Consider the following 23,357-nt stretch of genomic DNA (forward strand, 5'->3'; position numbering starts at 1 on the left):
TTTGCTGCTGACTAACTGACCCTCATTAACCGGTCAACAAACGGTAAGATAAATTCCACACAGTAAAATGACTTAACCAACAGAAAATCTTATTAGAGATCTGTATATAATGACGAGATGCTTATTTTTCCGCCCTAACAAAGGCAGGTGAAAAGCTTAGGGCCAAAGTAAACCCATAGAAACGTATTGCGATTATTTTGGATCGATTTTGGCGAGAGTGAAACCTCTTGCTTTGCCTCTTCCTCTCTGATACTTGGCATGTATACAAGGAACGGTCATTTTTCATTAAGATATTAATTTAAATGGAAACATGAAACAATAGCAAGCCTATTGTCTTACATTTCAAAAGGCGATAGCCGATTATTAAACTGATGAATGAAGCAGCTAATAAAAAGTCATTTTCAAACATTTGCCACAATAGAATTCACCATTCTAAACCTAATGCAAGCAGTTGTGACAAAGATTCAAATCTCTGTAAGAAAGTTTGAAAGAAGGGGAATCTCATAGCAACAAACTATGATGGGTTGCTAATATGACTAGGATTGTGCCTTTGGCTTCTGGACAACGAAAGAAAGTTGATATGAAAACCAATAGAACATGAGGGAAAAGCTGGTTAATGGCATGAGGAAGTCATTATGAAATAATTGCCTCCATGTTTTTACGGATGGATTTTTCGCATGGCTTCTTTGAAGCAACGTAAGACATGCCTCGTTATTTGAAGTAAAGTAAAACATTCAGGTTTCAAACAATTATACTGCCACAAGCTCACATTGCAAAATGGTGGGTGACGCGTTGATAGTCAACGGTAAGCAGGCTACAGCCTATACACCCAAATGGGAGGTGCACGTTAATTACAAGTTGCAATTGAGAAATAAGAATAGCTCCTTTAATCGTGGCTTCCAAAGTTTTGAATACGCAATTGCATTTATAATTGTTATTTTTTGCTTAGAAAAGCAGGTTTCACTCCAGTAGCCTACAAGCTTTTTGAGGAGCTACTCTCGCGCTGTCAGACAGGCGGCAGGCTATTCCGCTCCTCAAACTAGGCTGTATGCTGTAAGCGTGTGACAACATACATGATGACTAACAAAAATGCACACACGCCAATTTAATTCCACAAATTACCCTATGGTCTGATAATATGTTTAACATCAAAGCGCAAAAAAAAAATCTAATTCAAATAAATCGCAGTACTGAATCACAATGCATATAGAATAGTGAAAATCGCAATACATATCCTATTGGCACCTAAGTATCGTGAAAATATCGTATTGCAAGGTCCCTGGCCATTCTCAGCCCAAGCATAAAGGCTTATAATTAATAGATTTGGTCTTATTTAGGCCTACCTGGTGGATTTAAACCCTTGTGTTTGGAAAGACATCATTAAACCAGATATACACTGCTCAAAAACATAAAGGGAACACTTAAACAACACAATGTAACTCCAAGTCAATCACACTTCTGTGAAATCAAACTGTCCACTTAGGAAGCAACACTGATTGGCAATACATTTCACATGCTGTTGTGCAAATGGCATAAACAACAGGTGGAAATTATAGGCAATTAGCAAGACACCCCCAATAAAGGAGGGGTTCTGCAGGTGGTGACCACAGACCACTTCTCAGTTCCTATGCTTCCTGGCTAATGTTTTGGTCACTTTTGAATGCTGGTGGTGCTTTCACTCTAGTGGTAGCATGAGACGGAGTCTACAACCCACACAAGTGGCTCAGGTAGTGCAGTTCATCCAGGATGGAACATCAATGCGAGCTGTGGCAAGAAGGTTTGCTGTGTCTGTCAGCGTAGTGTCCAGAGCATGGAGGCGCTACCAGGAGACAGGCCAGTACATCAGGAGACATGGAGGAGGCCGTAGGAGGGCAATAACCCAGCAGCAGGACCGCTACCTCTGCCTTTGTGCAAGGAGGAGCAGGAGGAGCACTGCCAGAGCCCTGCAAAATTACCTCCAGCAGGCCACAAATGTGCATGTGTCTGCTCAAACGGTCAGAAACAGACTCCATGAGGGTGGTATGAGGGCCCGACGTCCACAGGTGGGGGATCCCTCAGGAGACCATCCGCCACCTCATCAGGAGCATGCCCAGGCGTTGTAGGGAGGTCATACAGGCACGTGGAGGCCACACACACTACTGAGCCTCATTTTGACTTGTTTTAAGGACATTACATCAAAGTTGGATCAGCCTGTATTGTGGTTTTCCACTTTAATTTTGATTGTGACTCCAAATTCAGACCTCCATGGGTTGATAAATTTGATTTCCATTGATAATTTTTGTGTGATTTTGTTGTCAGCACATTCAACTATGTAAAGAAAAAAGTATTTAATAATAATATTTCATTCATTCAGATCTAGGATGTGTTATTTTAGTGTTCCCTTTATTTTTTTGAGCAGTGTAGTCTACTAATTATGTCTGATAAATCTCTCACACATGATTTCTTAATGCTCACACTAGTAAAAGTGCACCATTGATCATGCAAACCAAACACTGAATGTAATTTGGAAGTGACTGTATAAGATGCTTGGACCTAGAATGTTTCTGCAACAGCTATTATCACTCAATGGGTGATTAAGATATGTGTCTCTTGACACAAACTGCATATTCACTGCTTATTACAGGCAATCGTCGTGCAAATACTTTACTAAGAAATTCTAGTAGTTACAAAATGAGCTAGGGAAATTAATTTCACTGGTACATCTTGACGTCACTGCAGCCAGATCACCTTGACTTTGCATGTGGACAATGGCTTAGGTCTTATGTTGCCATCTGAGTACAGCATAAAATATTATTTATTGTGGTGCTCATTCCTCCTAAATTGATGAGTTATCCTGTCCCGTAGCTCATCTAAGAATGATGCAGCTTGAAACGAGCCATAACACAAAGACATGCACACAATCCTAAATGCAATGCCAGATTATGGCTAACAAACAACTGGTATGGTGATGATGGAAATGAAATAACGTAAAGACATCATAGGGCAACACTCACCCACCTTTAGGCAGAGAGCGAGAACTGGCCGGGGCACAGCGGGTTTGCAATTCGACAACCTTCGAGTGCAGCGGAAAGGTGCCAGGGTGGACACGTGGCACTGATATACCCAACCATAGGCCTCTGTCCTCACGCCATCCTTAACCCCCTCTATTCTGCCTCAACACCCTTTAAAAAAATCCTCTCCTTTTGGTTGTCCTGTCCTTAAATACACAACCATTCCGACAATGTCATTTCCACTGTGCGGTCCATTTCCATTTGAAAGAAACATCTGCCTTATTCAAGGTACTTTGAATATTCAAAAAAAATCTAAGTATTTCTGTTTTTACAGTGCAACACAATAGAACAATGTGGGTTTTGAGGATAAAGATTTCACTGTCATAGGATGGTTAATCTTAGTCACAATGATTTTTACCGTTTGAGAGCACCTCGTGCAGAAGGGACAGGATCAAGAAGAGGGGGGGGGGGGAAACTCACTCATCAATAAATAAATAAAGGAAGTCACTGTTGCTACAGAGAACGAAAGCTTAGTGGTCTCCTGGATTCCTATTGGGCAGTCTGCTGCCATGTGCCCAGGAATCACCAGAGATGCTCTAACAAATCAAGGAAATGTTCTAATATTAGAAAATGTATCTAGGCAGTGATCGCTTCTGACCCTCGAAATCCAACTTAATAATTTTCGACTTCACTAATAGTAATGGGTGAAGTGGAAGTAATTGCGGACAATTTATCATTTTAATACAGGCACAGACAACATAGTGCATTTGGAAAGTAATCAGACCCCTTGACTTTTTACTCATTTTGTTATGTTACAGCCTTATTCTAAAATTGATTCAATTGTTTTCCTCCCCGCATCTACACACACAATACCCTATAATGACAAAGCAAAAACAGGTTGACATTTTTGCAAATGTATTAACAATGAAACTGAAATATGACATTTACATAAATATTCAAACCCTTTACTCAGTACTTTGTTGAAGCACCTTTGGCAGCGATTACAGCCTTGAAGTTCCAAGCTTGACACACGTGTATTTGTGGAGTTTCTCCCATTCTTCTCTATAGATCCTCTCAAGATCTGTCAGATTGGATGGAGAGTGTCGCTAAACAGCTATTTTCAGGTCTTTCCAGAGATGTTTGATCAGGTTCAAGTCTGGGTTCTGGCTGGCCCACTCAAGGACATTCAGAGATTCCGAAGCCACTCCCGTTTTGTCTTGGCTGTGTGCTTACGATTGTCGTGTTGTTGAAGGTGAACCTTCGCCCCAGTCCCTGAAAAACATCCCCACAGCATGATGCTACCACCACCATGCTTCACCCTGGGGATGGTGCCATGTTTCCTCCAAACTTGACACTTTGCATTCAGGTCAAAGCGTTCATTCTTGGTTTCATCAGACCAGGGGTCTGAATACTTGTGTAAATAAGTAATTATTTTTAATACATTTGCAAACATTCCTAAAAACCTGTTTTCGCTTTGTCATTATGGTTTATTGTGTATAGATTAATGAGGACATTTAACAATTCAATTTAGAATAAGGCTTTAACGTAACAAAATGTGGAAAAAGTGTTTGAATACTTTCCCCCCTGCTCATATTCTGTATTTGACTATAAATAGAGATCACACAGGTTTAAGAATACCCATGCAATCTCCATAGACAAACATTAACAGTAGAATGGCCCGTACTGAAGAGCTCAGTGACTTTCAACGCGGAAACATTACAGGATGCCACCTTTCCAACATGTCAATTCGTCTGCCCTGCTAGAGCTGACCCCGGTCAACTGTAAGTGCCATTATTTTGAAGTGGAAATGTCTAGGAGCAACAACAGCTCCGCCATGTAGTGGTATGCCACACAAGCTCACAGAATGGTACCACCTAATGCTGAAGGGCGTAACAAGTTTAAAAAATTGTCTGTCCCTGGTTGCAACAATTACTACCGAGTTCCTAAGTTCTTAGGAACTCGGTAGTAATTGTCAGCGCAAGAACTGTTTGTCGGGATCTTCATGAAATGGGTTTCCATGCTCGAGCAGCCGCACACAATCCTAAAATCACCATGCGCAATGCCAAACATCGGCTGGAGTGATGTAAAGCTCACCGCCATTGGAGCAGTGGAAACGCTTTCTCTGGAGTGATGAATCACGCTTCACCAATTAGCAGTACAACGGACAAATCTGGGTTTGGTGGGTGCCAGGAGAATGCTACCTAACCCAATGCATAGTGCCAACAGTAAAGTTTGGTGGAGGAAAAATAATGGTCTGGGTCAGTTATTCATGGTTCAGGCTAGGGCCCTTAGTTCCAGTGAAGGGAAATTACATTCTAGACGATTCTGTGCATCCAACTTTGTGGCAACAGTTTGGGGAAGGTCCTTTCCTGTTTCAACATGACAATGTCCCCGTGCACAAAGCAAGTTCCATACAGAAATGGTTTGTCGAATTTGGTGTGGAAGAAATTGAATGGCCTGCGCAGAGCCCTGACCTCAACCCCATCAAACACCTTTGGAATGAATTGGAACGCCGACTCCAAGCCAGGGCTTATCGCCTAACATCAGTGCCCGACCTCACTAATTCTCGTGGCTGAATGGAAGGAAGTCCCTGCAGAAATGTGCGAACATCTAGGAGGAACGCCTTCTAGAAGAGTGGAGGCAGTTAGAACAGCAAAGGGGGTACCAACTCCACATTAATGAGATGTTCGACGAGCATGTAGTGTATTATTATGAGATCATTTAAAAGCCCAGTGGAATCAAATGTAATATTCCTGTGTTTTGTGTATATATTTCAAATACAAAGTTGGAATAATACTGTGAAATTGTGAACATGGTGATAATGCCCTTAAAGCGTAAGAGCTGTTTGAAAAGACCACCTGACATTTCTGCCTGTTTTGGTGGGATGGCGTTTTGGCCTGCCTGGACATCACCAGTCAGTAAATTAGTTAGTAGACCTTTCCCCTCCCTACTCCCAGACAGTCCTAGAACAATTCTTGCTCGTCTTTCAGTTAATAAATAGCCTTTTACGAAACAGATATAGGCCTAGCCGATTGATGCTCAGATGGATTAAAATCCAGAATACTAACAATTTAACTCGTGTCCACACGATCCATTTTATTTGCTAGTAGGCCTATTTGATATTAATTTGTATGTGTTCGCAAATCAAATAGACCAAAACCATGGCACTATCCTATGTTAACGAGCCATAATACAATTATTTTGTCATCATGACTTATCCAGTAATATATACTGAACAAAAATATGAATGTAACATGTAAAGTATTGGTCCCATGAGCTGAAATAAAAGATCCCAGAAATTTTCCATACGCACAAAAAGCTTATTTCTCTCAAATGTTGTACACAAATTTGTTTACATCCCTGTTAGTGAGCATTTAGTCCTTTGCCAAGATAATCCATCCACCTGACAGCTGTGGCATATCAAGAAGCTGATTAAACAGCATGATCATTAAACAGGTGCACCTTGTGCTGGGGAGAATAAAAGGCCACTCTAAAATGTACAGTTGTCACACAACACAATGCCACAGATGTCTCAAGTTGAGGGAACGTGCAGTTGGCATGCTGATTGCAGGAATGTCCAACAGAGCTGTTGCAAGATAATTTAATGTTCATTTATATACCATTAGCCACCTCCAACATTGTTTTCGAGAATTTGGCAGTACAGCCAATTGGCCTCACAACCGCAGACCACATGTAACCACAACAACAGCCCAGGACCTCCACATCAGGCTTCTTCACCTGTGGGATCATCTGAAGAGGGGTGCTGAGGAGTATTTCTGTCTGTAATAAAGCCCTTTTGTGGGGGAAAAAAATACTTCTGATTGGCAGGCCTGGCTCCTTAGTGGGTGAGCCTATTGCCCACCCATGGTTGAGCCACTGCCCAGTCATGTGAAAGCCATAGATTAGGGCCTAATGCATTTATTTCAATTGACTGATTTCCTTCTATGATCTGTAACTCAGTAACATCTTGGAAATGGTTGCGTTTATATTGTTGTTTAGTATAAATAAATAGCTCAATTAAGTTGTCAACTGCCAGGCCTATTCACTAAATATATATATATTTGTTAAATACATTTCCAGTGATTGGTTTTTGCTTAGCTTCATACTTTGGTTACACCGTATTCCTAGTTACACCTGTCTTTGGCCATTTTATGTCACTTTAAGCCATTTGACCCATTACGGCTTTGTCAGGAAAGAAATGGTGAGACATTGATGATAGGATAAATATATATTCAGTTATACTTAACCGAGGCACAACCAAACAGAATATGAATCGTTTGTTATATACAAGGGATGCCTTTTGACAGTCGTGGCTACAGTTGCAAACATGATTGTAATCCAGCAAACTCCTGCCAGCTGGAGGATTTTGGGGGCACCAACCCTGCTAGCTGCAAAGATTCGAAACGAACTGGCCCAAGCATAGTTAGTTGAAGACGAACTTGTGACAATACTTGTTTGGCTATCTAATAAACTGCAATATGTGCCTATTGTTTGTTAGTTAGTTAGTAGTAGGTTACGAGAAGGGTATACTGTATCATGTAACTGGCGAATAGCTAGAGGCTAGTAACGTTAAACCAGTTTAGCAAATTTGCGTCTCGAGCCCCCTCCACCATTTTCCAGTTTAGGGGAAAGATTTAAAACAAAAAAATACTCACCGTTAAATATCCTTGATTGGGTAACTGTTTAAACTTGTTCAAAGGCTAATTTAGTCCTCATAAAAGCTATTCTACTTTTTTCGTTTGCTTCTTAAGTTATCACAAACCAAGGTTCCCTGCCATGTTCGTAGAGAAGATATCGAACTACATCGATAGTCAGACCAGCGAAACTTGTGTCCACTGTGCAGCTTGCTGTACGTGCACCAGCTGTACGGAAACAAACGAACGTAGCCGTAATTACACGACTTGTTGTATGTAAAGTATGGGATACAGGCTGTAAGATGTGGCATACAGTATACCATCCAAAGAGGGGACCAACAACAAATGTAAGCATAAAGCCATGTGAGTGCATTCATTACAATTCAGTGAACAATATATTCTTAAAACAAAAAGATGTGACGATGAGTGCATTCATCAAATGCCATATGGAAACAATTTATCATAAAACAGTTTGGCAACAGCCAGTAAAAACACAAAATAGATCAATCTTGACACTTGCACCAGCCCACGCCTCACTACTCAAACATAAGCAGACAGATGTTGAAAGGCAAAGTCATATGAACCTGCAACATTTATAGGATTCCCATCTGAAGTCTCCTATCACAATTCCTCTATTATGAAAGTACTTATTGGCAAATACATTCAACAGTACAACCCAACCATAGGCATAATAACATCCTAGCCAGCCATCTATGTATTCAACATTTGCTTTTGTTTGAATAGGGAGCTAGGCCATAGTGTTAGAACCTTTTTTTTATTTTTTAGAAACTAGCCAGATAAAGTTGGCTTATACAGTATATCCATATTCACATAAAATGGAAATGAGAAATACTGGAGGTACAGTGCTAACAAAATCACAATTAAACAGAAATAATAAATGTGGACATGTTCTTCCATTTTACCCTGCAAGTGTGCTACAATATACAGGTACCCTTAGTCTACAACTAAGTGAGAATAGAGGTGTTAGATAGCAGACAAAATGGCAAAGCGTCAGAATGAGAGTTAAATACAAAAGACAAAGCATTGCAGACTGATGTGTAGCCAAACCTTCTAAGCTCACTCCCAGCCCTTGATGAACCACATGCATCCCTCATGACAGGGATCATCAACTTTTTCAGCCACGGGCCAATTTTTTTTCTTGAGCGGATTGTCGGTGGGTCGGAGTCTAAATTCCAAATAATTAGTTGGCTGCAAATTGACCGCAAGAATATTTGACTAAAACACAATTATTTCAAACCATGCTTAAATTTGTATATGATCACATCTGGTACAGGGCATGATGAATAGGAGTGAGAGGAAAGTGCAAAAGTTGACTGTGCACACAATGCTATTAGACACATTAAAAACCACAGCTTGGGCTTTATAAACCCAGCGTTACATGCAATCAAGTATTACCTGTCCTTGTCTCATGCAGCATGCATCCAACAGAAGAGTAACCGCATCCTACACTATTCCTACAGAACAGTTTAAGGAAGATTTAGTTCAAAAAGGTACTTGTGTAAAATGATGTAGTGCTGAAATGTGCAGACTAACACAATAGCTTCACAGTACATGGTATCAAAAAGTGGTTTCATTAAGTAGAAATACAGGACTCCAAAATTATATTGGTTTCAGTTGTGTATACAGCATGTTCATTGTTAACAATTCTGACTTTGCGAATAAGTGTGTCTTCGGTATAACTTCATTTCACGACCACTGACTTCTGAGTCCTGAGCAGTTCATCCAGTCTGAAAATATAGTCTGAGGATCTGTTGAGACTTCTAAAGAGCCCCCCACTTTTGATATATAAAGAGGGTTAAATAACAGGAAGTACCATTTGACAATATCAGACTTCAAAACTACTTGTGTATAAAATGGGCCAAAATGATGGTGTTCAACGCAGCTAATTCATTATATGCATTGTATTATATGCATTGTATTATATGCATTGTATTATATGCATTGTATTATATGCATTGTATTATATGCATTGTATTATATGCATTGCAATACTGATGTGATTCCCCAACAAGCTTCATCCTTGCAGCATCAGACGCCCATTGTTGAGGCCATGGTCGTTCGCGTTGCTTGGTATACTCCAAAATATCCAATAACAATTCATACAGAATTAGACTCAGATATCAAAATATATACATGTACAGTACAAAGACATACAACTAGCATCTGTTAATATCTAAGCCCTGGGGTCTGACTGAAGGTATGGGGTGCTCCTTCATTATTAAAAATCGGTAAAAAAAATATATATATATGTTATGTCAAAATAGTAATTTCCCTTAGTGCACTTTACCCAAATGTAAACATCAACGCAAAAGCACAAGATGAAATAGACACCGCCTGGAATGCACTTTTAACCAACCAGCATTCAGGATTAGACCTACCGTTGTATAAATGTAGATAAGGTCAAAGGCTGCATCAAGGATAATTGAAAATATGCAAGCGGATCCCGTGAAAGCTTAAACCGTTTCTCTTTAGCTTGGTGGTGTCACCTGGATAACTGTATTCCTGGACGTAGCCTAAAACAGGGTTAAGAGCAAAACATCTGTGCCTTATCAAAACAATATCCTGTCAACAATTGCCTGTGTGACAGTGATGAGGTAACAGTATTTGATAAAAACAAAGGTTTCATGATTTTGCAGTATAAGCATTGACAGCAAGCTCAAATTGCCATGCTATACCAATGTTCAACTGATTTAAGTCCACCGTGATTTCAGCAAACCCAAGGGTTAAACCCTGTTGCCATGAGAATCAGTACAGCGGAACCATGAACCCAATAGAACAACAGAACAACAATCAGGATGAACGAACATGACAATGAGGTTATGACAGAATATTGTGCAATATAATTAACAGGTTTTAAAACAAACTAGTTACTGATTTTCATGTGAAACACTTGCTTTCATTTCTATGGTGGCTAAGATTTAAAGAAATACCCTCAGAGTTGCATAAAATTGCTTTGAAATATAAACTATATTTGTAAAGGAGACTACATTTTCCTGCTACTGTCTTGCCTGCCAACAAGGAAATCATTATTTGTCAAACAAAAAGGGCCTTCAGTTCATAAGATATGGCTTAATAAAACAAAAAAACAAAACAAAGTGAGTAGTCTTCACATCAACTAAAAACTGACCGAAGTAGTTCATATAAGAATTGCCCTACAGTTTTGTACGATTGAAAATATACTTCAAAACTGTAGTCTCAGTTTCTAAGCCTAAATCTGAACAACTTTCAATGTGTGGTAATCTTTAGAAATTAAGATTTATACATTCCTACTTTCCATTTATGAATGCAGAAAAAAATGTCAAAACTTTCCTCGCCAAAAACGACTTACTTCTGTGAAATTCCTACCATTATCAACTACTCTGTACCATGTTTAAAAATAGACATTTCTAGAAAAATGACAATACAAAATAAATATTTCTATGAATACAAAACATGATATAATCTTGGCTAGTCACTATCAATTGAACACATTCCTTTTTTGGCCCCATTATAAATCCTATTAGCTTAAAAGTAATAAATAAGCCCAGAAAATAAAGTGCAGTCTATTTCCTGGTGTTACATATTTACAAAACTAAGTCCTGAATCAAGTGAAATCTACAAAACAAAATCAATGTGGCAAAATACTCTTTCGCCCAAACATTTCCTTCCTTCAGCAGTGAGAGTATCAAGGTGCTTCCTTGGAAGAAATGGCTATATAAAATGAGTCAAGGAAATGTCACTTCCTTAGCTTCCCTTTCTGGGGGCTAGAGTCCACTGCTGTATCCCCAACTTAATCCGAAGCAGGCCTTTCTTTGTGCAAAGCAGCTGTCGCCTCTGGTGCCTTACTGGAGATTTTTACCATGAGAGAGACATCCTTGCTCGGCTGCTGTGGTCCTATGTTGGAATCAGTAGATTCGGGCTCCTGCCTCTCGCCGTCGTCCTCCTCTCCATCAGAGCACGGCTCCCAGACATCCTGGTCCTCGCTCTCTATCAAGCCCTGCACAGCAATCTGAGGCACCAGGTTGAAACGTTTCACCACAGTCAACTCCTCGCTGGTTTGGGAAATAGCCGTCCAGGAGGCCGCCCGCTGCGGGACCCGATTGCCTCCAGGGGCGTTGAGCGTTGTTGCGGTGACCGTGGGGATGGTCTTCTGGTCGTCAGGCTCATCAAAGCTCACCTCCTGCACCGCCTCCTGCTTCTTGAAGGAGTCGCGGCGCTCCGACAGGTTGAGCTTCCTCATCACCACCAGCTGCTCTGAGCGTTCTGACGCCCAGTCCTTCAGCCTCTGGCAGCCCCCATACCCCACCAGCAGCCTCCCGTAGTCCCCTTCGCCGCAGACTCCCTCCACCTTGTCCTGGAAAGGCACCTCCAACGTGTGCCTTCGGTGTGGGTACGACTTCTTGTCGGTGTGGTAGGCGCTCGAGAGCCTCTCAGCTGACTGCACCCTCTTGAGGAGGGGGGAGTGGGGCGGCTCGGCACTGCGGGGGCGCAAACAATGGCGGACGATGGTGGGGGGGGACAGAGTCTTGCCGTGGAAGGTCTTGGTGATGCCAGAGAGGGGGGAGGGGGAGCGCTGGGGTGACAGGGGCTGGGTGGAGGAGTTGCAGGCCAGGGGGGACGGGGGGATGCTGCTGGTGGACTTGCGGCGACCCACCTTGGTGTAGCGCTGAGTGCCCATCTTGGAGGCCAGGCCGTGCAGGGAGCTGGGAGAGCTGGAGCTGGGAGAGGTGCTCTGTGGAGAGTTGGTGTCTGAGGGAGAGGTAAATACAGAGTAAGGTAGCCTGATTAAAACCACCAGCTTACAGTCCACCTCAAAGGGATTACTGCATTGTCATTAACAATAAAACGGACAAAGTCATATTGCAAGCAAAATTTGGAGATATGCTTATTAGTCAAAGTAGCAGCCTTAGTAATACAGTAGTGACTGTAGCCATAGTAGAAGCAGCAGCAACAGTGGTAGCAGTAGCAGTCTTAGTAATACAGTAGTGACTGTAGCCATAGTAGAAGCAGCAGCAACAGTGGTAGCGGTAGCAGTCTTAGTAATACAGTAGTGACTGTAGCCATAGTAGAAGCAGCAGCAACAGTGGTAGCGGTAGCAGCCTTAGTAATACAGTAGTGACTGTAGCCATAGTAGAAGCAGCAGCAACAGTGGTAGCGGTAGCAGCCTTAGTAATACAGTAGTGACTGTAGCCATAGTAGAAGCAGCAGCAACAGTGGTAGCGGTAGCAGTCTTAGTAATACAGTAGTGACTGTAGCCATAGTAGAAGCAGCAGCAACAGTGGTAGCGGTAGCAGCCTTAGTAATACAGTAGTGACTGTAGCCATAGTAGAAGCAGCAGCAACAGTGGTAGCGGTAGCAGTAGCAGCCTTAGTAATACAGTAGTGACTGTAGCCATAGTAGAAGCAGCAGCAACAGTGGTAGCGGTAGCAGCCTCAGTAATACAGTAGTGACTGTAGCCATAGTAGAAGCAGCAGCAACAGTGGTAGCGGTAGCAGCCTTAGTAATACAGTAGTGACTGTAGCCATAGTGGAAGCAGCAGCAACAGTGGTAGCAGCCTTAGTAATACAGTAGTGACTGTAGCCATAGTAGAAGCAGCAGCAACAGTGGTAGCGGTAGCAGCCTTAGTAATACAGTAGTGACTGTAGCCATAGTAGAAGCAGCAGCAACAGTGGTAGCGGTAGCAGTCTTAGTAATACAGTAGTGACTGTAGCCATAGTAGAAGCAGCAGCAACAGTGGTAGCGGTAGCAGCCTTAGTAATACAGTAGTGACTGTAGCCATAGTAGAAGCAGCAGCAACAGTGGTAGCGGTAGCAGTAGCAGCCTTAGTAATACAGTAGTGACTGTAGCCATAGTAGAAGCAGCAGCAACAGTGGTAGCGGTAGCAGCCTTAGTAATACAGTAGTGACTGTAGCCATAGTAGAAGCAGCAGCAACAGTGGTAGCGGTAGCAGCCTTAGTAATACAGTAGTGACTGTAGCCATAGTAGAAGCAGCAGCAACAGTGGTAGCGGTAGCAGCCTTAGTAATACAGTAGTGACTGTAGCCATAGTAGAAGCAGCAGCAACAGTGGTAGCGGTAGCAGTAGCAGCCTTAGTAATACAGTAGTGACTGTAGCCATAGTAGAAGCAGCAGCAACAGTGGTAGCGGTAGCAGCCTTAGTAATACAGTAGTGACTGTAGCCATAGTAGAAGCAGCAGCAACAGTGGTAGCGGTAGCAGCAGCCTTAGTAATACAGTAGTGACTGTAGCCATAGTAGAAGCAGCAGCAACAGTGGTAGCAGTAGCAGTCTTAGTAATACAGTAGTGACTGTAGCCATAGTAGAAGCAGCAGCAACAGTGGTAGCGGTAGCAGCCTTAGTAATACAGTAGTGACTGTAGCCATAGTAGAAGCAGCAGCAACAGTGGTAGCGGTAGCAGCCTTAGTAATACAGTAGTGACTGTAGCCATAGTAGAAGCAGCAGCAACAGTGGTAGCGGTAGCAGCCTTAGTAATACAGTAGTGACTGTAGCCATAGTAGAAGCAGCAGCAACAGTGGTAGCGGTAGCAGCCTTAGTAATACAGTAGTGACTGTAGCCATAGTAGAAGCAGCAGCAACAGTGGTAGCGGTAGCAGTAGCAGCCTTAGTAATACAGTAGTGACTGTAGCCATAGTAGAAGCAGCAGCAACAGTGGTAGCAGCCTTAGTAATACAGTAGTGACTGTAGCCATAGTAGAAGCAGCAGCAACAGTGGTAGCAGACACAAGTAGTTGTAACAGGGTAGCAGTAGCAATAGTAGTAGTAGCAGCAGCGGTGGTAGTAGTAGCAGCAGTGGTGGTAGTAGTAACAGAGTAATAGAAGCAGTAGCAGCAGCAGTAGTACTATTATAGTAGTAGTAGCAGTGTCGGTGGTAGTAGTAGTAGTAGGGGTGGTGGTGGTAGTAGCAGCAGTGGTGGTAGTAGTAACAGAGTAATAGAAGCAGTAGCAGCAGCAGTAGTAGTATTATAGTAGTAGTAGCAGTGGTGGTGGTAGTAGTAGTAGTAGTAGGGGTGGTGGTAGTATTAGTAGTAGGGGTGGTGGTAGTAGTAGTAGTAGTAGGGGTGGTGGTGGTAGTAGTAGTAGCAGCAGTGGCGGTAGTAGTAGTAGTAGTAGTAGTAGTAGTAGTAGTAGGGGTGGTGGTTGTAGTAGTAGCAGCAGTGGCGGTGGTAGTAGTAGTATTAGTAGTAGTAGGGGTGGTGGTGGTAGTAGTAGTAGTAGGGGTGGTGGTGGTAGTAGTAGTAGTAGTAGTAGGGGTGGTGGTGGTAGTAGTAGTAGTAGTAGTAGGGGTGGTGGTGGTAGTAGTAGTAGTAGGGGTGGTGGTGGTAGTAGTAGTAGTAGGGGTGGTGGTGGTAGTAGTAGTAGTAGGGGTGGTGGTGGTAGTAGTAGTAGTAGTAGGGTGGTGGTGGTAGTAGTAGTTAGTAGGGGTGGTGGTGGTAGTAGTAGTTGTAGGGGTGGTGGTGGTAGTAGTAGTTGTAGGGGTGGTGGTGGTAGTAGTAGTTGTAGTGGTGGTGGTATTAGTAGTAGTAGGGTGGTGGTGGTATTAGTAGTAGTAGGGGTGGTGGTGGTAGTAGTAGTAGTAGTAGGGGTGGTGGTGGTAGTAGTAGTAGTAGTAGGGGTGGTGGTGGTAGTAGTAGTAGTAGTAGGGGTGGTGGTAGTAGTAGTAGTAGTAGCAGCAGTGGCGGTGGTAGTAGTAGGGGTGGTGGTGGTGGTAGTATTAGTAGTAGGGGTGGTGGTGGTAGTAGTAGTAGTAGGGGTGGTGGTGGTAGTAGTAGTAGTAGTAGGGGTGGTGGTGGTAGTAGTAGTAGTAGTAGGGGTGGTGGTGGTAGTAGTAGTAGTAGGGGTGGTGGTGGTAGTAGTAGTAGTAGGGGTGGTGGTTGTAGTAGTAGCAGCAGTGGCGGTGGTAGTAGTAGTAGTAGGGGTGGTGGTAGTAGTAGTAGTAGGGGTGGCGGTGGTAGTAGTAGTAGGGGTGGTGGTGGTAGTAGCAGCGGTAGTAGTAGTAATAATAATAACAACAGTAGTTGAAGCAGTAGCAGCAGTAGTACTATTATAGTAGTAGCAGCAGTGGCGGTGGTAGTAGTAGTAGGGGTGGTGGTGGTAGTATTAGTAGGGGTGGTGGTGGTAGTATTAGTAGTAGGGGTGGTGGTGGTAGTAGTATTAGTAGTAGGGGTGGTGGTGGTAGTAGTAGTGGTAGTGGTAGTAGTAGTAGTAGGGGTGGTGGTGGTAGTAGTAGTAGGGGTGGTGGTTGTAGTAGTAGCAGCGGCGGTGGTAGTAGTAGTAGTAGGGGTGGTGGTGGTAGTATTAGTAGTAGGGGTGGTGGTGGTAGTAGTAGTAGGGGTGGTGGTGGTAGTAGCAGCGGTAGTAGTAGTAATAATAATAACAACAGTAGTTGAAGCAGTAGCAGCAGTAGTACTATTATAGTAGTAGCAGCTGTGGCGGTGGTAGTAGTAGTAGGGGTGGTGGTGGTAGTATTAGTAGTAGGGGTGGTGGTAGTATTAGTAGTAGGGGTGGCGGTGGTAGTAGTAGTAGGGGCGGCGGTGGTAGTAGTAGTAGGGGCGGTGGTAGTAGTAGTAGGCGGTGGTGGTGGTAGTAGTAGTAGGGGCGGTGGTGGTAGTATTAGTAGTAGGGGTGGTGGTGGTAGTATTAGTAGTAGGGGTGGTGGTGGTAGTATTAGTAGTAGGGGTGGTGGTGGTAGTATTAGTAGTAGGGGTGGTGGTGGTAGTATTAGTAGTAGGGTGGTGGTGGTAGTATTAGTAGTAGGGGTGGTGGTGGTAGTAGTAGTAGGGGTGGTGGTGGTAGTAGTAGTAGGGGTGGTGGTGGTAGTAGTAGTAGGGGTGGTGGTGGTAGTAGTAGTAGGGGTGGTGGTTGTAGTAGTAGCAGCGGCGGTGGTAGTAGTAGTAGTAGTAGGGGTGGTGGTGGTAGTATTAGTAGTAGGGGTGGTGGTGGTAGTAGTAGTAGGGGTGGTGGTGGTAGTAGCAGCGGTAGTAGTAGTAATAATAATAACAACAGTAGTTGAAGCAGTAGCAGCAGTAGTACTATTATAGTAGTAGCAGCAGTGGCGGTGGTAGTAGTAGTAGCAGTAGTAGGGGTGGTGGTGGTAGTAGTATTAGTAGTAGGGGTGGTGGTGGTAGTAGCAGCGGTAGTAGTAGTAATAATAATAATAATAACAGTAGTTGAAGCAGTAGCAGCAGTAGTGGTAATAGTAAACTCAGCAAAAAAAAGAAACATCCCCTTTTCAGGACCCTGCCTTTCAAAAATAATTAGTAAAAATCGAAATATCTTCACAGATCATCATTGTAAAGGGTTTAAACACGGTTTCCCATGCTTGTTCAATGAACCATAAACAATTAATGAACATGCACCTGTGGAACGGTCGTTAAGACACTAACAGCTTACAGACGGTAGGCAATTAAGGCCACAGTTATGAAAACTTAGGACACGAAAGAGGCCTTTCTACTGACTCTGGAAAAAAACAAAAGAAGAAAGATGCCCAGGGTCTGCTCATCTGCTCATCTGCCTAAGACAGCGCTACAGGGAGATAGGACCAACAGCTGATCGTCCTCGCAGTGGCAGACCATGTGTAACAACACCTGCACAGAATCGGTACATCCAAACATCACACCTGCGGGGCAGGTACAGGATGGCAACAACAACTGCCCGAGTTACACCAGGAACGCACAATCCCTCCATCAGTGCTCAGACTGTCTGCAATTGGCTGAGAGAGGCTGAACTGAGGGCTTGTAGGCCTGTTGTAAGGCAGGTCCTCACCAGACATCACAAGCAACAACGTTGCCTATGGGCACAAACCCACTGTCGCTGGACCAGACAGGACTGGCATAAAGTGCTCTTCACTGACGAGTCGTGGTTTTGTCTCACCAGGGTTGATGGTCGGATTCACGTTTATCGTGCAGGAATGAACGTTACACCGAGGCCTGTACTCTGGAGCGGGATTGATTTGGAGTTGAAGGGTCCGTCATGGTTTGTGGTGGTGTGTCACAGCATCATCGGACTGAGAATGTTGTCATTGCAGGCAATCTCAACGCTGTGCGTTACAGGGAAGACATCCTCCTCCCTCATATGGTACACTGCCTGCAGGCTCATCCTGACATGACCCTCCAGCATTACAATGCCACCAGCCATACTGCTCGTTCTGTACGTGATTTCCTGCAAGATAGGAATGTCAGTGTTCTGCCATGGCCAGCAAAGAGCCCGGATCTCAATCCCATTGAGCATGTCTGGGATCTGTTGGATCGGAGGGTGAGGGCTAGGGCCATTCCCCCCAGAAATGTCCGGGAACTTGCAGGTGCCTTGGTGGAAGACTGGGGTAACATCTCACATCAAGAACTGGCAAATCTGGTGCAGTCCATGATGAGATACTGCAGTACTTAATGCAGCTGGTGGCCACACCAGATACTGACTGTTACTTTTGATTTTGACCCCCCCTTTGTTCAGGGACACATTATTCAATTTCTGTTAGTCACATGTCTGTGGAACTTGTTCAGTTTATGTCTCAGTTGTTGAATCTTGTTATGTTCATACAAATATTTACATATGTTAAGTTTGCTGAAAATAAACGCAGTTGACAGTGAGAAGACGTTTCTTTTTTTTTTACTGAGTTTAGTAGTAGTAATAATAAAGTAGCAGTGGTAGTAGTAATAACAGAGCAGTAGCAGCAGTACTGGTAATAGTAACATAGTAGTAGTAATAGTAACAGAGTAGTAGTAGCAGTAGTGGTAATATTAGTACCAGTAGTCGTAGCAGTAGTGGTAGTAATAATAATAATAATAACAGTAGTAGTAGCGGTGGTGGTAGTAGTAGCAGCAGCAGTAGTAATAACAGTAGTAGAAGCAGTAGCGGTAATAGTAGTAGTAATAATAATAATAATAATAATAATAATAATAGAGTAGTAGTAGTGGTAATAGTAACAGAGTAGAAGTAGTAGTAGTAGTAGTGGTAATAGTAGCAGAGTAGAAGTAGTAGTAGTAACAAAGTAGAATAGCATCAGTAGCATCAGTAATAGTCGTAGTAGTGGTAATAGTAACAGAGTAGTAGCAGTAGCAGCAATTACAGATCATTAGCAGCAGTAGTGGTAATAGTAACATAGTAGTAGTAGTAGTAATAGTAGTAGCAGCAGTAACAGAGTAGTAATAGTAGTAGTAGTAGTAGTAGTAGTAATAACAACAGTAGTAGTAGCAGTAGAGGTAATAGTAATAACAGTAGTAGTGGTAACAGTAATAGTAACAACAGTAGTAACAGTAGTAGTAGTAGGCTAGTAATCATAATGGTACAGTAGCAGCAGTAGTGGTAGTGGTAGTAGTAGTGGTAACAGTAATAGTAACAGTAGTAGCAGTAGTAGTAGGCTAGTAATCATAATGGTACAGTAGCAGCAGTAGTGGTAGTGGTAGTAGTAACAGAGTAGTAATAGTAATAACAGTAGTAGTAGCAGTAGCGGTAATAGTAGTAGCAGCAGTGGAAACAGTAGCAGTAGCAGTAGTAATAGTAACAGTAGTAGCAGTAGTAGTAGGCTAGTAATCATAATGGTACAGTAGCAGCAGTAGTGGTAATAGTAACAGAGTAGTAGTAGTAGTAGTAGTAGTAACAGAGTAGTAGTAGGCTAGTAATCATAATTGCAGCAGCAGTAGTCATAGTAACAGTGCTAGTAGCACTAGTAACAGTGCTGCAGGTGTCGGCCTGATGTTACCTCCAGCCTGGTGGTCAGGGGCAGGGCTGCGACAGGGGGTGGAGGGGCCGGGGGACAGGCTGTGTGTGGGGGAACCCGGCAGGCTCTCGCTGGACGACACAGAGTGGTGCTGCAGGCCAGAGTTGAAGCTTCGGCTGCTGTGCATCACTGTGCTTTGCTTGGACAGCTTCTTCAGGATGCTCCGCCGCCTGGGATAGTCATTGGTTACCGAGAGTTATAACGGGGTTATGAAGGTGTTGTGAAGGGGTTTGAAGGGTAACAAGTGACATAACATTATTATAATATATATATATATTTTTTATAGTATGTGATTCACGGCCTGGGAGTTTGTTTTTTTATGTATACGTATGCTGCAAAACAAATGTCCTTATTGAGTATGCCTGCATAATAATATCAGGGATATTGAGGCTGATGACAGAGCAATAGTAGAGCAAGAAATGTAGAGAAAAAATATCACAAAACAAATTAGAGAGAACACTCTGTGCATTAAGAACGTCTTCTACAGTATAACTTAAGTTTCTTAACTTAATGTCACAGCTTAGATGAATAACTCCATTTTGAAAAAGGAGAACACTGCTGTGGAAATGTTTATCATCCATCCATGCAGTCGTGTGCAGTGATCTCTATCAAACACTGGGGGGAGACAGAATAGGGACTTTTGCAGTATGACTCTTGCTGGATGTATTTACACTGAACAAAAATATGAACAACATGCAGCAATTTCAAAGATATTACTGAGTTACAGTTTATAGAAGGTAAATCAGTCAATTTAAATGTATTCATTAGGCCCTAATCTATGGATTTCACATGACTGGGAATACAGATATGCATCTGTTGGTCACAGATACCTCTTAAAAAATATATTTAAAAAAATAAAAAGTAGGGGTGTGGATCAGAAAACCAGTTAGTATCACACCACAATCTGCTTTGCAGAGAGTTGATCAGGCTGTTGATTGTGGAATTTTGTCCCACTCCTCTTCAATGGCTGTGCAAAGTTGCTGGATATTGGCGGGAACTGGAACACGCTGTCGTACACGTCGATCCAGAGCATCGCAAACATGCTCAATGAGTGACATGTTTGGTGAGTATTCAGGCCATGGAAAAACTGGGACATTTTCAGCTTCCAGGAATTGTGTACAGATCCTTGCGACATGGTGACGTGCATTATCATGCTGAAACATGAGGTGATGGCGGTGGATGAACGGCACGACAACGGGCCTCAGGATCTCGTCACAATATCTCTGTGCATTCAAATTGCCATCGAGAAAATGCTATTGTGTTCGTTGTCCATAGTTTATAGCACATAGCACATACCATAATCCCACCGCTACCATGGGGAACTCTGTTCACAATGTTGACATCAGCAAACCGCTCGCACACAAGATGCCATCCAATTTTTATTTGTCTCGTGCCGAATACAACACCTTACCGTGAAATGCTTACTTACAAGTCCCTTAACTCTATTTCTTGAACTGCATTGTTGGTTAAGAAAATATTGAAAGTAAAAAAATTAAAAATAACAATAACAATAAGAAGGCTATATACAGGGAGTACCGGTACCTAGTCAATGTGCGGGGGTACAGGTTAGTCAAGGTAATTTGTACATGTAAAGTGTAGGTGTAAAGTGACTATGCATAATAAATAATAATAAGATAATAAACACGAGTAGCAGCAGTGTGAAAACAAAGAGCGGTCAATGTAAATAGTCCAGGTGACCATTTGATTAATTGTTCAGCAGTCTTATGGCTTGGGGGAAGAAGCTGTGAAGAAGCCTTTTGGTCCTAGACTTGGCGCTCCGGTACCGCTTGCCGTGCGGTAGCAGAGAGAACAGTCTATGACTTGGGTGGCTGGAGTCTTTGACAATTTTATGGGCTTTCCTCTGACACCGCCTAGTATATAGGTCCTGGATGGCAGGAAGCTTGGCCCCAGTGAGGTACTGGCCCGTACGCACTACCCTCTGTAGCACCTTACGGTCAGATGCCGAGCAGTTGCCATTACAGGCGTTGATGTGACCGTTAAAGATGCTCATGATGGTGCAGATGTTGAACTTTTTGAGATCATTCCTAATCTTTTCAATCTGCTGAGGGGGAAAAGGTGGTGTTGTGCCCTCTTCACGACTGGCTTCATGTGTTTGGACCATGTTAGTTTGTTGGTGATATGGACACCAAGGAACTTGAAACTCTCGACCCGCTCCACTACTGCCCCATCGATGTTAATGGGGGCCTGCTCGGCCCTCCTTTTCCTGTAGTCCACAATCAGCTCCTTTGCCACATTGAGGTTGAGAGGTTGTTGTCCTGGCACCACACTGCCAGGTCTCTGACCTCCTCCCTATAGGCTATCTCATCATTGTAGGTGATCAGGCTGTGTCGTTAGCAAACCTAATGATGGTGTTGGAGTTGTATTTGGCCATGCAGTCGTAGGTGAATAGGGAGTACAGGAAGGGAATAAGCACACACCCCTGAGGGGTCCCAGTGTTGAGGATCAGCGTGGCAGATGTGTTGTTGCCTACCCTTACCACCTGGGGGCGGCCCATCAGGAAGTCCAGGATCCAGTTGCAAATCAAATCAAATTGAAATCTTCCCGGGACAGGTGAAAACTTGTCTTTGATGTCCAAGTGGCCATCGAAGGTGAGCATTTGCCCACTGAAGTCAGTCACGACGCCGAACTGCAGTCAGGTCGAGACCCTGGTGAGGACGATGAGCATGCAGATGAGCTTCTCTGAGGCGATTCTGACAGTTTATGCATAAATTCTTCGGTTGTGCAAACCATAGTTTCATCAGCTGTCCGGGTGGCTCGTCTCAGACCATCCCACAGGTGAAGAAGTTGTGAGGTTGTGAGGCCGGTTGAACATACTGCCAAATTCTCTAAAACGACGTTGGAGGAGGCTTATGGTAGAGAAATGAACATTCAATTCTCAGGCTACAGCTCTGGTGGACATTCCTGCAGTCACCATGCCAACTGCACGTTCCCTCAAAACATCTGTGGCATTGTGTTGCCTGACAAAATGCACATTTTAGAGTGGCCTTTTATTGTCCCCAGCACAAAGTGCACCTGTGTAACGACCATGCTGTTTAATCAGCTTCTTGATATTCCACACCTCTCAGGTGGATGAATTATCTTTGCAAAGGAGAAATGCTCACTAACAGGGATGTAAACAAATTTGAGAGAAATAAGCTTTTTGTGGGTATAGGAACATTTCTGGGATCTTTTATTTCAGCTAATTAAACATGGGATCAACACTTTACATGTTGTGTTTATATTTTTGTTCAGTATATATAAAATGTACGTTTTCATATCAACCCCACAAAGTTAATACATCATAATAATAGCAATACGGCATTAATATTACATTGAATAAAATTAACAATCAAAACGTCTTCCCTTACCTGTCCTGATTATCCCTTCTCTTGCTTTTCTTGCTGCGTCTTGCCATTTTGCCCTTGTGGCTGGTCTTTCGAGCCGGCCCAACCTTGATTGACGTGTTCTCCAGGGCCGTGGTCTGAAGGGCCACCTTGCCACCACTCTTTTGGGGTTTCACAAAAACCAATGAGGTATTAGTATTGATTAAAGCTCATAATATCCTAAAGAGTGTGGGTATAGTTTGACATTAGGCTTGAGATTGTGTTTGTTTCTGTACCTTCAGAAGCAGCTCCATTATCTCTGTGTGGACCAGGCCTTGCACAGACTCTCCATTCACGTGAGTGATGAGGTCATTGGCCCTCAGTCCTGCCTCATGGGCTGGGCTGCCATCTTCAACATTCTGTAAAACAAAAGTGGTTTATTATTATCACAATTACTGAAAGTCTGTGTGGTGATGCAGTCTTTGATTGTGCAACTATTGGCTAATTCTGGAGCAGAATAGTACGGGGCACTCACCGAGACCATGTGGTGCACAGTGTAAACGTTGCTGTCGCCCATGTAGACGCGGATGGCCTGCATAGTGAAGCCGTACTTCCTCCCCGAGCTGTGGATGACGATGGGTGGCCCCAGGATGCTGAGGCTAAGCGACAGGTCTCGGCTGGG

The 23,357-nt window shown here is 43.2% G+C and overlaps 2 protein-coding genes across 3 annotated transcripts in view; both read right to left on the minus strand.

Moving 5' to 3' along the window:
• LOC115109150 (phosphatidylinositol 3-kinase regulatory subunit gamma-like) overlaps positions 1 to 7,963 on the minus strand; it is a 31,520-nt gene extending 23,557 nt beyond the window's left edge. The window contains exon 1 of the mRNA XM_029633778.2: positions 7,646 to 7,963. The gene's annotated coding sequence lies outside the window, so the exon portion shown is untranslated. The remainder of the gene's footprint in view (positions 1 to 7,645) is intronic.
• A 96-nt stretch (positions 7,964 to 8,059) lies between these two features.
• The window catches only part of LOC115109149 (microtubule-associated serine/threonine-protein kinase 3-like), a 57,071-nt gene continuing 41,773 nt past the window's right edge, over positions 8,060 to 23,357 (minus strand). For both annotated transcript variants that reach the window (XM_029633774.2, XM_065009641.1), the window contains 5 exons: positions 23,211 to 23,357; positions 22,972 to 23,094; positions 22,721 to 22,857; positions 19,335 to 19,522; positions 8,060 to 12,373 (listed from right to left, as the gene is read on the minus strand). The exon at positions 23,211 to 23,357 is cut by the window's right edge and continues 80 nt beyond it. In XM_029633774.2, the coding sequence (XP_029489634.1) occupies positions 11,415 to 12,373; positions 19,335 to 19,522; positions 22,721 to 22,857; positions 22,972 to 23,094; positions 23,211 to 23,357 (1,554 nt within the window). In that variant the 3' untranslated portion in view covers positions 8,060 to 11,414. The remainder of the gene's footprint in view (positions 12,374 to 19,334; positions 19,523 to 22,720; positions 22,858 to 22,971; positions 23,095 to 23,210) is intronic.

This window comes from Oncorhynchus nerka, linkage group LG25 (genome assembly GCF_034236695.1).
Source record: "Oncorhynchus nerka isolate Pitt River linkage group LG25, Oner_Uvic_2.0, whole genome shotgun sequence".
NCBI classification, from domain to species: Eukaryota; Metazoa; Chordata; class Actinopteri; order Salmoniformes; family Salmonidae; genus Oncorhynchus; species Oncorhynchus nerka.